The sequence below is a fragment of the Talpa occidentalis genome, unplaced genomic scaffold, assembly GCF_014898055.3.
Source record: "Talpa occidentalis isolate TD23 unplaced genomic scaffold, MPIMG_talOcc4v2.1 talOcc4.6, whole genome shotgun sequence".
In the NCBI taxonomy this organism is placed as follows: Eukaryota; Metazoa; Chordata; class Mammalia; order Eulipotyphla; family Talpidae; genus Talpa; species Talpa occidentalis.
The window spans coordinates 107,184,165-107,197,191 of record NW_023604972.1 but is presented as its reverse complement, the minus strand read 5'-3'; the positions used below and the strand labels follow the sequence as shown (position 1 = coordinate 107,197,191).

At 35.8% G+C, this 13,027-nt stretch overlaps 1 protein-coding gene across 3 annotated transcripts in view; it reads right to left on the bottom strand.

Moving 5' to 3' along the window:
- Positions 1-571: 571 nt before the first annotated feature.
- The window catches only part of ERAP2 (endoplasmic reticulum aminopeptidase 2), a 43,759-nt gene continuing 31,303 nt past the window's right edge, over positions 572-13,027 (bottom strand). For 2 of the 3 annotated variants that reach the window (XM_037530053.2, XM_037530052.2), the window contains exons 14-19: positions 10,553-10,709; positions 9,911-10,095; positions 6,857-7,018; positions 5,943-6,083; positions 4,014-4,095; positions 572-3,619 (exon numbers count right to left, since the gene is read on the bottom strand). In XM_037530053.2, the coding sequence (XP_037385950.1) occupies positions 3,476-3,619; positions 4,014-4,095; positions 5,943-6,083; positions 6,857-7,018; positions 9,911-10,095; positions 10,553-10,709 (871 nt within the window). In that variant the 3' untranslated portion in view covers positions 572-3,475. The remainder of the gene's footprint in view (positions 3,620-4,013; positions 4,096-5,942; positions 6,084-6,856; positions 7,019-9,910; positions 10,096-10,552; positions 10,710-13,027) is intronic. The other variant, XM_037530054.2, reaches the window with a different exon arrangement.

Genomic DNA, 13,027 nt, shown 5'->3' with positions numbered 1-13,027 from the left:
AGAAACTGAACAAAAAATACTGTAATTTATATGGCACAAAAGGCCTTAAATTGCAAAAGGAGTCCTGAGCAAAAAGGTGAGAAGTGGAAAACCACATTATCTGATTTCAAACTTTGCTATATAGCCACAGTATTAAAAGCAATATGGTATTTCCATGAAAATAGACACATGTATCAATGGAATAGAATTGAAAACGGAGATAATGATAAAACATTCATGTCCATACAATGGGGAAAGGACAGTCTCTTTAATAAATGCTGCTGGGAAAATTAGAAATTAATACATGAAAGAATGAAGTTAGATCATTCTAACTTCATACATACAAAAATTCCAAATGGATTGATATTAGGCCTGCAATAATAAAATATATAGAAGAAAAATTGGTAATACATTCCATGACATCAATGATAAAAGATGTTTTTGGTAACTTGCCCTTATGCAAGAGAAATAAAAACAAAAATAAACAATTGGGATTACCTCAAGTTAAAAATGCTTTACACAGTGAAAGAAAAATGGAAGTTTAAGAAAGACACCCCATTGAATTATTTTCTTTAATTATTATTTTATTTTATATATTTTTACATCATAATTCATTTTTATACAATGTATGTATTTTCATAGTCCTCGTGAAATTCCCACCACCCATTCACCAGTGAACTATCATCATTGTTCCTTATGCTCTTCCCACCCCTGTTTTGATACCACTCCCTTCTCTTCCCCTGCAGAATATCACCCCATTGAATTAAAGAAAATATTCACCCAATACATAACTGATAAAGTATTAATATCCAAGATACATTAAAAACTTCCTACAATTCAACAACAACAGCGATAATGACAAACAACCCAATTATAAATGAATAGCAGATTTGAACAGACAGTTCACCAAGGAGGACATGGGCCTCCCTGGTGGCACAGGGGTTAAAGACAGCACTATCAAGCTATCACCAGCCACTGCAGCACAAGTTTGATCCCTCTGGCTAGGGAGCAACCCACCTGGCAGGGCAGACCTCTCCTGCCTCCCCTGCTGCTCCCCTCAACAGTGTGTTTCAGTAGATCTTAAGAATCAAAGATATATTTGAATAAGGAACTAAGAGAAAAAGAATTTAAAACTTGGAAATAAAGGGTAGGTAAGATACAAAAGAGAGAACTTTGTATATTTATGGAAATGTTGATAGTACAGCTGTACCCAAAGTCATACACATTTTTCTTCTTAATTTACATGTTATCAAAGTAGGAAAATAGTGCTCTTTACTCTTTCGATTTCCTAAAGTACTAATAAATTCTAGAATAGTAATAACAATGGTAATATGCAGACTTTAGTATGACCCTGGCCAGGGAAAAACTAGAGTCAAAAATGCTTCAGAGAGTCCAAGAAATAATATGAAATCAAACTTAACAAAACATACATTGAGATGCCTACGGTCCATCCAAACTGTATTCTCTCTGACTATAGCACTAAGAAAAGGTTCCATATCACTCTAAAATGGATTGGATAATACCTTTCCCATTTTTCCTGCCTTCCCAGGTGAGTCAATTATTTGGGTAGTGATTCAATTTTTTCTAGAACTTACATATATCTTCATTTTAACTCATGTGGGATCATAAATATATTGTTTTTTTTAAACATTTGTTTATTTATGCATACAAGAACTGGGGTACAGGCCAGAGGTGCAGGGGGTGAGAAGATTCACCAGAGACAGAGCGGGGAACAGAACAGGCAGATCTACTGAAATACACTACTGAGGGGAGCAGTGGGCGAGACTGGTGAGGTCTGCCGTGCCTTGTGGGTAGCTCCCTGGCCAGCTGGGGATCTAACTCACTGCAGAGGCTGCATATAGCTTCACAGTGCTGTGCTTAAGACCTTGTGCACCAGGGAGGCCCATAAATGTATTAAGTTTAACATTTATATAGAGACTGATTTTTTTTTTTATTCCACATGTCTTATTCAAACAATTAAAAGAAGCATCTAGAAGGACATTTTACAGATCAAGAGGTTACCTTAAAACAAGAAGAGATGCTCACACTGGCTACAAAATATACAAAATATATATTTTGTATATATTTCAAATATATACAAAATATATTTTGTATATATTTCAAACTATACAAAATATAATCTAATTCTAAAACTTTTCAAAAGAGGGCCTCCCCAGTGGCGCAGCGGGCTGAGTGCAGCACTGTGAGACTGTCCACAGCAGACCTCTCTTGTCTTGCCCGCTGCTCCCCTCAGCAGTGTATTTTGGTCCTTCTGCCTGTTCTGCGCCCTCTTCTGTCTCTGGTGGATTCTCTCACCCTCCCACGCCTCCAGCTTGAACCCCAGTGCTTGTATAAATAAATCTTAAAAAAAAAAGGAGTTTAAAAATAAATAAAACTTTTCAAAAGATTTATCAAAAATGCAATAGCACATGGATTTTTAAAAAATGGTGTGGATAATAATTACCCTCCTGTACTGCTGCAACTGCAGATTTCACTTCATCTGAAAATGACCTCATCAAACTAACCTTGAGGCTCTTCATCAAAGTGAGGATCAGGCCAAGAGCACTTCTTGGCCTGCTGCAACTGTACTGCTGCAACTGCAGATTTCACTTCATCTGAAAATGACTTCATCAAACTAAACTTGAGGCTCTTCATCAAAGTGAGGATCAGGCCAAGAGCCCTTCCTGGCTTCCTTGATAAGTTCTGACATCTAGTTTCTAATAATTTGAGATTTGCTGACAAAGTCTCCTTTACCTGATTTTTAGATTTATTTATTCATGCATATAAGAACCGGGGTTATAGTCCAGATGCACATGAGGGTGAGAGGATTCACCAGTGACAGAGCAGGGAGTAGAACAGGCAGACTGACTGAAATACACTGCTGAGGGGAGCAGCAGGCGAGACAGGCGAGGACTGCCACGCCATGTGGGATTCTCGCGGGCCGGCTGGGATCGAACCCGCGCTGCAGAGGCTGCAGACAGCCTCACAGCACTGCCCTCAACTGCCTGCGCCACTGGGGGAGGCCCCTTTTCCTCATCTTTAAGCTTCATAGTTTGTATCAGATTTTTCATGAATGGTAAAAATTAAATTAACTGTTCAGGATGACTTGAAGGAGGGGGCAAATGAGATAGAAGGATACAAATGAAAGATTAATGAATTGGCCATTATTCCTTGATGGTAAAACTGGTTGGGGAAAAATACTAAGATACTAAGGAAAGCTTAAAAAAGCATTAAAACAAAATCCTATGAAGCAATGGAAAAGGTTTGTGTTGGGGCTAAACTATTATACCTATATTTATACAGTTGATTCTGTATCTCCACATATCTCAGGTACTTATAAATTTGAACTAACTTGAGAGGTGAGAGTAGACAGTTGTATTGGCTGATTTTTTTGTGGCTTCTTATTGGTTAGACAAAACATCCAGACCATTGACTTGAACTTTGCTCACTTCTTGCTGTCAAAAACCATAACTGATGTGTCCTTTCTATTGATTATTTAAACGTTAACTAGTAGCCACGTCCTCAGAGTAGGAAGATTCTTCTGCAGCCACTTAATATTTTTGGATATGGTTTCTAGAACAGTTTGAAAAGTATCCAGGTGTAATCCTTGGACTTCAAGAGATTCAAAGAATAGTTTCACCTAAAAAAAAAAAATAAATAAGGCAAAAAAAGAGTCACTGACATGGTTTATAAAACATTTTTTCTTACAAAAAATTTTCAGAGAGCTTTCAAATAATACAAACACAGGTGCAAGCATTTCTCTGCCAACCTTTAAAAGCTTATTTTCTTCTTTTCCTTTGCATAATTATTATTTTTTATAGAAAGGACTTAACTCTCAAGTGTAATTTTAATTTTGAATGCTATGAATGCCCATAATTTAAGAGTCAGGTTTTAGTCTTGTCCCACTTATTTGCTGTGTGACATTAGACAAGGAGCTTACTGTCTTTTAATAAAATGAGAATTTCAAAACAGATCACATTCAAGTTTACTTTCAATTGTACAACTTAAACAAACAGTTAGCGATAGTTACGAACCTCTTGCAATTCATCCTTGGAAGAAAAGTGAGATGTTGTACCAGAGATGATTATTCTCATAGCAAATGAGCCCAAGTCAAATCTGAAAATAAAAAAGGAACCCCACAGATTTAATAGATATAACAGCCTTACATTTATTACCATATGTTATAGTTTTAAAGTATGTAACATTAATAGATCTATGATAAAAATTTTGCACTGTAATAGATCCTACCAAATGCATAAGAATTACTCTTATACTCATCTAATACAATTCCAATGCTGAAATTCATCAAATTTGACCATAAAATAAAAATGGAGATAAGGATTTTAGGAAATATTCCTAACTTTTCAGCTATATTCATGTTTATATTGATGTCTGTGTTCAAAGCAGTGTTGTCTAGACTTTTTTGACTATGCACGCCATCAGGAAAGATTTTTTGAATAAGAACTTCCCAATATATTTTATTTTTATGAATTATATGTACACACTATGTTATGTATGAAAAAGAATTGAATAGCCTAAGAAAAAATATATACGGTAAACAATAAAATTTTCTCCTTGTCTGCCAAAGTGTTGTCTTGCACCCTGTCTCATCTCATTTTGGACACCACTGTGTTTGAATGTATTTATTGAGGCATTGTGACAAGGTCAAGCTATCATTCACAATCAGACTGCATCCTTCAACCCAGTGTTTTAAACAGAGAATTTGTAGTGGGGTCAAAGGGATTCAAGATGAAAAAATAAAGCACAGCTACACCTCAAAAAAAAGTTTGCAAGTCCAGGCTCTGCACAAGGTCATGCAGGAGCACAATCTCCAGTTACAAAGCAGATCTACAGCATTGCAGAAAAATTCTGATCACTTTAAAAGGGAACTGATGGTTATGCAAAAAAAAACCAAACCCACAAAAAAACAAAAAACCCAATCGTTCCATTAGTTTCTTTAAGGAAATATATATATATATATATATATATATTAAGCAGTTTCTAACCCTTTGGTCTCATGTGGACTTTTTGAAGTTTTGGAGGAGGGAGTAAATGTGCTTTTTGCTAATACAAAGCTCTCTTCTGAAGGGACTTTGAATCCTTTATAACTTAGAAATGAGTGGGAAGAAGGAATTATACAGGCTAGTTGACATCAGAGATGCTAATTGACACTAAGATAAACAGAACAAATGGCATAGCTTTCTGATTCAGCATACTTTGCAGGTAGTTCACAAGTAACATTTTAGATTTGGAAAAGGAATGATTGAGCACCTTTGCAACAGGTCTGTTGTAAGAGAAAGCACTGCCATCTTGTACATTCCAATGAAATTAATCATGTTTGTTCTCTCCAGGAACATTTTAGGCTCATGAGCATATACTGAAGTGAACTCTAGTTCTCCAATAGTTGAAACCCAGAGAAATGCAGAACCCATCAATTTTGGAAGGGGTCTCCCCCAGCATTTCTGATTGGGTTTCTTTTAGCTACTCCAAAGTCTCTCCTTCCTCATCTCAGGAAACAGAGGTGGAGAGAAACAGGGGTGGAGATTAGCTCTCAACAAAATTACACATATTTTTTCTCCAGATCAAAACTATATTAACAGAGCAAAACAAGTGAAATAAACTTGAGGAACCAAATATGACTTCACTGGATTTTTTTCTGGACTGGGGAAAGCCCTCCAAGGGAATAAGGCTGGTGACTTAACTCAGCTGATATTCGCTCCCAGGAAGTCTTTGCTTGGACTGAATGAGACAAATCTGTTCTTATTCCCCTCTTCTCATTCCTCTCTCTTACACTTGGATAGGACAAATTGGTAAATTGAGTTTTAAAGCTGACAGACTTCATCTTGATATTAGGCTAAAAATGGTATCATTTATATGCCTTGGGGACATTTGATTACACTAAGTCTTAAGCAAGTGAGACATCTAGGTGGAAGAGCACACGTTGAATGTAAAAGAATACCAACTTCTTTAGGAGATGCGCCCAGTTTTCTCTTACAAAATTCCAGGTTAATTGCTGCCCACTTGGATTTCTGGCAATTGCATGAAGAAGAGCTGGCAAGTCCTGGGTCTTGATAACCTTTCCTTCCATTCCTAGTTCAATTAATCTGAAGAAATAAAAACCATTTGATTTTTCATGGCATGTGTTTTGTAATGGAAATTATAGGTTACCAATATAGTAAAAGAATAAAATGGAAAGAGTAATCATAAAAATTTGATTTACCAAAAACATTAATAAATACCCTATTAGCTAATATTTTAAACACTGCAGTTACTTTTTTCTAGCAGTAATCTTTTTTTTTAAAGATTTATTTATTTATGCATACAACAGTTGAGGTACAGGCCAGAGATGTGGGGTGCAGGGGGTGAGAGGATTCACCAGAGACAGAGTGGGGAACAGAACAGGCAGACTGACTGAAATACACTGCTGAGGGGAGCAGCGGGTGAGACTGGAGAGATCTGCTGCGCCATGAGGGTTGCTCCTTGGCCAGCTGGGGATCGAACTCGTGCTGCAGAGGCTACGGATTGCTTCATAGTGCATGCTTAACCCCTTGCACCACCAGGAAGACCCTCTAGCAGTAATCTTATTTATTCATTAGTTCAAAAAAATTCAATTAGCATCTTACATACAAGAATATATTTTTACAATAATAATTTTCCTTTACGATTCTGAAAAGAGAGCACAGTTATTTGATAAATTAAACGATTAATTACTAGGAAATAACTGTTTTCTCTGTTTGCATTTTGTCAATATATTTTTCTGGAGACAAAGTCAAGGCAATTCAAATTCTGACTCAATTAATTTGTGACTGAAAATGTGGGGACTTCGCTGAATTTGTATCAGTTAATTTTTAAAAATTTAGTTAACTAATGCACTTACTTCATTAATTTCTCCTGGTCTTTGCTGGTTGACAATGCATATAGAATTTTGATTTTTTCAGCACCTGACATTGACAGGTCATATTGGTTTAAAAGGTAATTCCATCCTGCTGTGGTCTGAGCACCCACAGAATATACAATCTTTAAGACATCTGTAGGAAGACTGTAATATTAAGCACAAAAATGAAGAAAAAAATTTATGAAAGAAAAACCTCCCTTTGCTTATAACAATTTTAAATTGCCATAAAAGAATCATCCCTGAGTTATTTTCTGTACCTACCATAACAGACGTTTTTTTTTTGCCAAGCTTTTATAAAAATATTTTATGTAATTTTGTTTTGCAAATTATTTTTTTTCTCTATTGATGATACAATATTAGCAAGCAGAAAAATCATAAAATTTTAACCTGAGATGAAAATAGTTGATGGAATCAATGAGAGCTATGACTCTAAAATATATATTAAAGTACTTATTTTTTTTTTAAAGATTTATTTTATTTATACAAGAGCCGGGGTACAGGCCAGATGCATGGGAGGGTGAGAGGATTCACCAGAGACAGAGTGGGAAACAGAACAGGTAGACTGACGAAGTACACTGCTGAGGGGCGCAGCAGACGAGACAGGAGAGGTACGCTTGCCATGTGGGTTGCGCCGAGGCAGGTGGGGATCGAACCAGCGCTGCAGAGGCTGCAGACAGCTTCATAGCACTGCGCTCAACTGCCTGCGCCACCAGGGAGGCCCTATATAAAAGTACTTCTTACACATAATTCTATCATTAAATAACTTTCATTGGTGCTATACAATTTTGAAAGAATGATGAGTACTTGTTGCCTTAATGTCATGTTAAGAGTATTTTCTAGGGCCTACCCTGGTGGCGCAGGCTGTTGAGCGCCGTGTGTGAAGCTGCCCGCAGCCTCTGCAGCGCCTATTCGATCCTGGCCGAAGGGCGAGGGTCCCGCATGGCATAGCAAACCTCTCCTGTCGTGCCTGCTGCTCCCCTCAGCAGTGTATTTCGTCAGTCTGATGTTCTGTTCCCTGCTCTGTCTCTGGTGAATCCTCTCACCCTCCCAGGCATCTGGCCCGTACCCTGGTTCTTATATAAATAAATAAATAAATCTTCAAAAAAAAAGTATTTTCTAATGGCTTGTCTGAAGATCATCTCACTCTCTCGGTCTAAATAATTGTAATTTAGCACTAATTACTTAGCATTCAGTCATTTATAATTCTGAAAAGCAGATAAGATGCAATAAGATTATTTTCTGTCCACTTAAAGAAAACACTAAGTTTGGGTGGTTTTATTTTCCTACAGGATATTAACTACTTTTGATTCTAACTTGGTCTTTGATTTTTAATTCCAAGTATTGTTAGATAGATAATAACTGGTATTCACACTGATGACTCAGAAGAAACCCAATAGAGGAAGTAAAGACAGGGCAGGAAATTTGCATTTATGCAAATACAAAATTATTCATACCACATGGTGGGGATTGTACTAGTGCCTGCACATTTTATTTAACTATCAAGGTATGCAATGAGATACCTTACTGTTTTTAAGTGGAAATAAAACTGCAAAAGTTTAAGTAAATTACATGAAGTGACATAACTAGACATTTTGAAGATGGAATTTAAACCTATGATAATGCTTATGCTATTTACTATACCATATAAATGTGTATAAATATAGTCAATTATAATCCACATTGTTTTGATTTTTGTGTAGTTCACCACATACATTTATGAAAATTGATAGTCATATATTTTAAGTTGTTTGACGGTATGACACATAGTTGTTTGTTACTCCCTACAGTAGCTCTGGGCACAGAAGTAATATGCAAAGAATTATTTTTTGATTAATTAATGAAGTAATCAATTAATCTCTGTAAGATAATTCCTCATTAGGATAACTACTATCAGTTTTGGAGTCTAGTGGAAAACCTATATTTAATTATATATTCCGAATCACAGTATAAGCAAATATTTTCCAGATTATTTTTAGAGGCATAACATCCTATTCAACATGTTGAACCATCCTGTTTACCGTAGATAGTTACTGTAGGTCTGTCATCCCTCCTGTAATTAGCTTAAAAATGGAATATCCTTCTTTTTTGTTATAGGACAGTAGGATGTATACTTTTAGCCTGACTCATACTACCCAATTAAATATGAAAAAAGAAGATAATAATAGTTAAAAGATATCATTTCTAAAATCAGTTTCTTGCCTTATAATCTCCTTGAGCAGAAAAGCCCCCAAAGTAGAAACTAGAATTACTTTTTAAAAAAGAATTCAAGCAAGGATTTCAAAAAGCTCACTAAGATTTACTTACATGGAAATTATGATGGCATATCATACTAATTTGGCACAGGAAAAATTGACACTATTATATTATACCTTTATATTACAGGGTACTGAAATTATGAATTTTTCTTCTATTTAAAAAAGTGGTGTGATATTTACATATAAGAAATTCTACATCCAAAGCCTACGTAGCATTGTAAACCAATATTACCTCAATCAAAATAAAAATTAAAAATAATAGCCACCAGAGTCAATTTTGCCACCATACACAGCCTGTAGATATTCCAAATCACCCATTTCTCATCAAAGGTGAAACTTGTGGCCAAGGTTTAGCCTGTGGTATTTGTCAATGAGAAAGTGAACTTTTTTTTAAAGTACTACCATATTTATTTTTGTAAGTTTCACAAATGATTGCTGGTGTTTTAGTTTCATGTATATTTTACACTGTTTCTTCAAACTTCTCTTTATCTTTAAAAGGCATCGCTTTTGGAGCTTGGTCTCCCCTACTTCCACCCTTTTTTTTTTTCCTGTTCCCCTGTCATTGTTTATTAGCTTCCCCCTATAGGGACCTAAAACTTACTTCCCACTAAAATCTGTTGAGCACTTTCTATGTGGGAGCATGACACATGGGTATATAATTCCCAGCATGGTTTTTATTTTCTGTCCTCACTAAAAGGTTTTAGATCTAATGTCTTGCTTGATCAAAGGCTATAACATCAAAGTTAAAGGAACAAAGGAGAGAACAGAAGTCTATATCTACTTTAATTTTCCACTGGATTCCATCCACTGAGAGAAGAGTTCAGTCGCCTTCTGGATGCAGGGAGCATGATTCAGGTAACAGGCCAGGTTCAAGAGAGTCGAACGAAGTGTCCTGTCCCAGATGGAGCCCTCATCGCTCCAGCTTTGCGTGTCAATCACGGGCTTAAAATACCGGAGAAGGTAATGCTGCAGAAAGCACAGGATGGTTTGCAGAGAGGCTAAATTTAGTTACCACAGCTCTTATTCATCCAACTGAAAGGGCTGAACTCTAAACTGTGTACGTGAACAGAACTATTTATCTTAATAGCTCTCTTTCTGCCCCCCACCCACCATACTTAAAGAGTTAGTTTCTGCATTAAAACATATGATTAAATTTCCTTTCAGAGGGCAATATCAATTGATAAAGATAAAATCACCTCAGGAGGGATATTTTGCTCCAGATCCTGGCACCTCGCTCTTAAGATGGAGATGACAAGGAGCCAGGGGACTCAGACATTAGGTGCAGGGATATTAACTGTGCCATCAGCCAGTATCCTCAGCTCCTCAAACAGTTCACCCCAACAGTTCAATCAAAACAAACCAAGTCTCACTGATCCTCCAGAATGTGTATTTACTTAATGAATTTTCTGAAAGTAACACAAACCTTGAGATTTTCAGTGACATCTGAAATATTCCGTCTCTCTGTCATGTGGTAAAACAACTCTAAGTATCCCAGTCCTTTGAGAAGTGCAGGAACACTTCTTTCATGTTGGAGGTAGCGAGTCAGGTCAAGGGCTTTGTCTAATGTCAACCTTCCTGCACTGAATTGTAAACATATGTCAGAAGTTTGTACTTACCTTACAGTTTTTCATTTTATTAATATTGAAATATAGTAAGATTATTAATATTGAAGCAATACCAAGAACAGTTCATTATTTCCAGGTCAATTGGTTTAAATCCTTGTTTTACCACTGACTAGCTGTGTGATCTCAGAAAAACCACCTAACCTTTCTGTGCCTCAGTTGCTCCCCCTATGCAATTAGGATAATAGTATCTTCTATTGCTCTAAGAATTAATAAATTAATAAAAGTGACGCACAGTAAGAGATCTATAAATGAAATGTGAGCTGATATCATTTAGTACCAAATAAAAGTAAAATTTTCACATATGTCATTCTCTAATTGTTTCATTTGTGGGTTTGAATTAGTTCTCCAAGTGGATTTGGAACTTTAAGGACAGGTGCCAGGATTTTTCTTTTTTTGATGTCACTCCTGGAGCCTAAAGGAAGCAGCCATTATTGTTGGAAGGACAAAACAAGTATTTCCCTCCTATCTAGATTTAAAATTATATGCCTTCTCTACATTTTCTTTTAATAAGAAGAACAAACAACAAAGCTATTATTCAGAATAGCAAAGTGTTAGGGTCTTTCTAGAGAGAAAATAAACCATTGCATTGGTTTTGTCTAGTGGCCTTCACAAGAGAGTGCCTGGGTCCTACAGGATATCTAAGCCATTCTCGCCAGCAACAAATTCCCAGGTGAAGTGTAATAGTTTAATATGGAAACAGATTCCAGAACAAATGATGTCTCTGTTGAATTTTTCATTAACATAATGTCATAATTCCTCTGGGTTTTAAAATATTTTAACATGATGGGGGTAATACAAATATTACTTCAATTACAAATAAATAAATAAAATATTTTAATTCTTTTTTAAAGAGGGACTGAGATTAGAAAGAAGTGAAATTAAAAAGAAACAACTTATATTGTGAATTTGTGCTTCTTGGTCACAATGTAATACTACTTTAAAACAGACTTATGGAAAATTTTTCAAAAATTTCATGTGAATACCAAGGACAGGACCAGGTGCTCTATGATTCCATAGCCTGCTATATATATATATATTTTTTTAAAGATTTATTTATTTATTTATACAAGCACTGGGTACAGTCAGAAGCGTGGGAGGGTGAGAGAATTCACCAGAGCCAGAGCAGGGAGCAGAGCAGGCAGAAGGACCGAAGTACACTGCTGAGGGGAGCAGCGGGCGGCAGGAGAGCTCTGTGCGCCATGTGGGACCCTCCTCTGGTGGCTGGGGTGCAGCTGGGGATTGAACCAGCGCTGCAGAGGCTGTGGGCAGCTTCGCAACCCGGCGCTCAACCGCTGCGCCACTGGGGAGGCCCCAGCCTGCTATATTTTAGGGAACAAATCCATAACATGTCATTATTCCTTCCCACATGGGTTATGTATAAAATATTGTACAGTTGATACATTAGTGGATCAGCAACAGGAAGAAATTGTATATTATATTTGAGGTTCACAATTTTAAAATATTTTAACTCACAAAATTCATGTTAATCCTGTTTTTTCTTTTTGCCCAGCCTAATTTATTTCTAACTAAAACCAGTGCTATTATTAGAAACCTTTATATTTGTCAACTTGGAAAAAATTTAATCATAATATTCATTTTAAAAAAGGACTCTTCTTTTTATATACAATAGCTATTGTTTAAAATACAGCTTCTTACCACCTGCCCCTATGCTTCAATCAATGTACAAAATGTTATGTCAATGTTTGTTTAAAGATTAAACACATGTGTAAACATACATTTCAGCCCAAAAGAAAAAAATCTATATCTACTTATTTGAATACAGTCTCAGCTAAGTGGCATTTTGTGAAGAAGGAAAAAAAAGAAACCATATTCCTAAGGAATCAACTTAAGATGTGGTACTAAATAAAGTTAAGATTTACTAAAGAAAACAAACAATTTTTCTGTAATAAAATTAAACTTGTCATTTTAATTCTGCTCAACTCAGATGAAATCCAAGTCTTAAATTATATTTTAAAAGTATGAAAACCAAATTAAAATAAATATCTATGCCTGGGTCAAATTTTGTCTCCAAACCATGTGTGACCACTGATTACTTCCTTTAACTCTTAAGTAGATATTTCACAACTTTGGCAGGAAAGAAACATGTATTATGGAGGAAGAGTAGCAGGTAAACATATTTAAATCTAATATGAGAGTTTTAAATTGTTTCCTTATGCAGTTACTTTTTTTTTCTTATGAAGTTACTTTTAATGTAAAAATAATATAAACAAATTACAAAACAATTGGAAATCAGAGAAAAGGAAGGAAAGAAT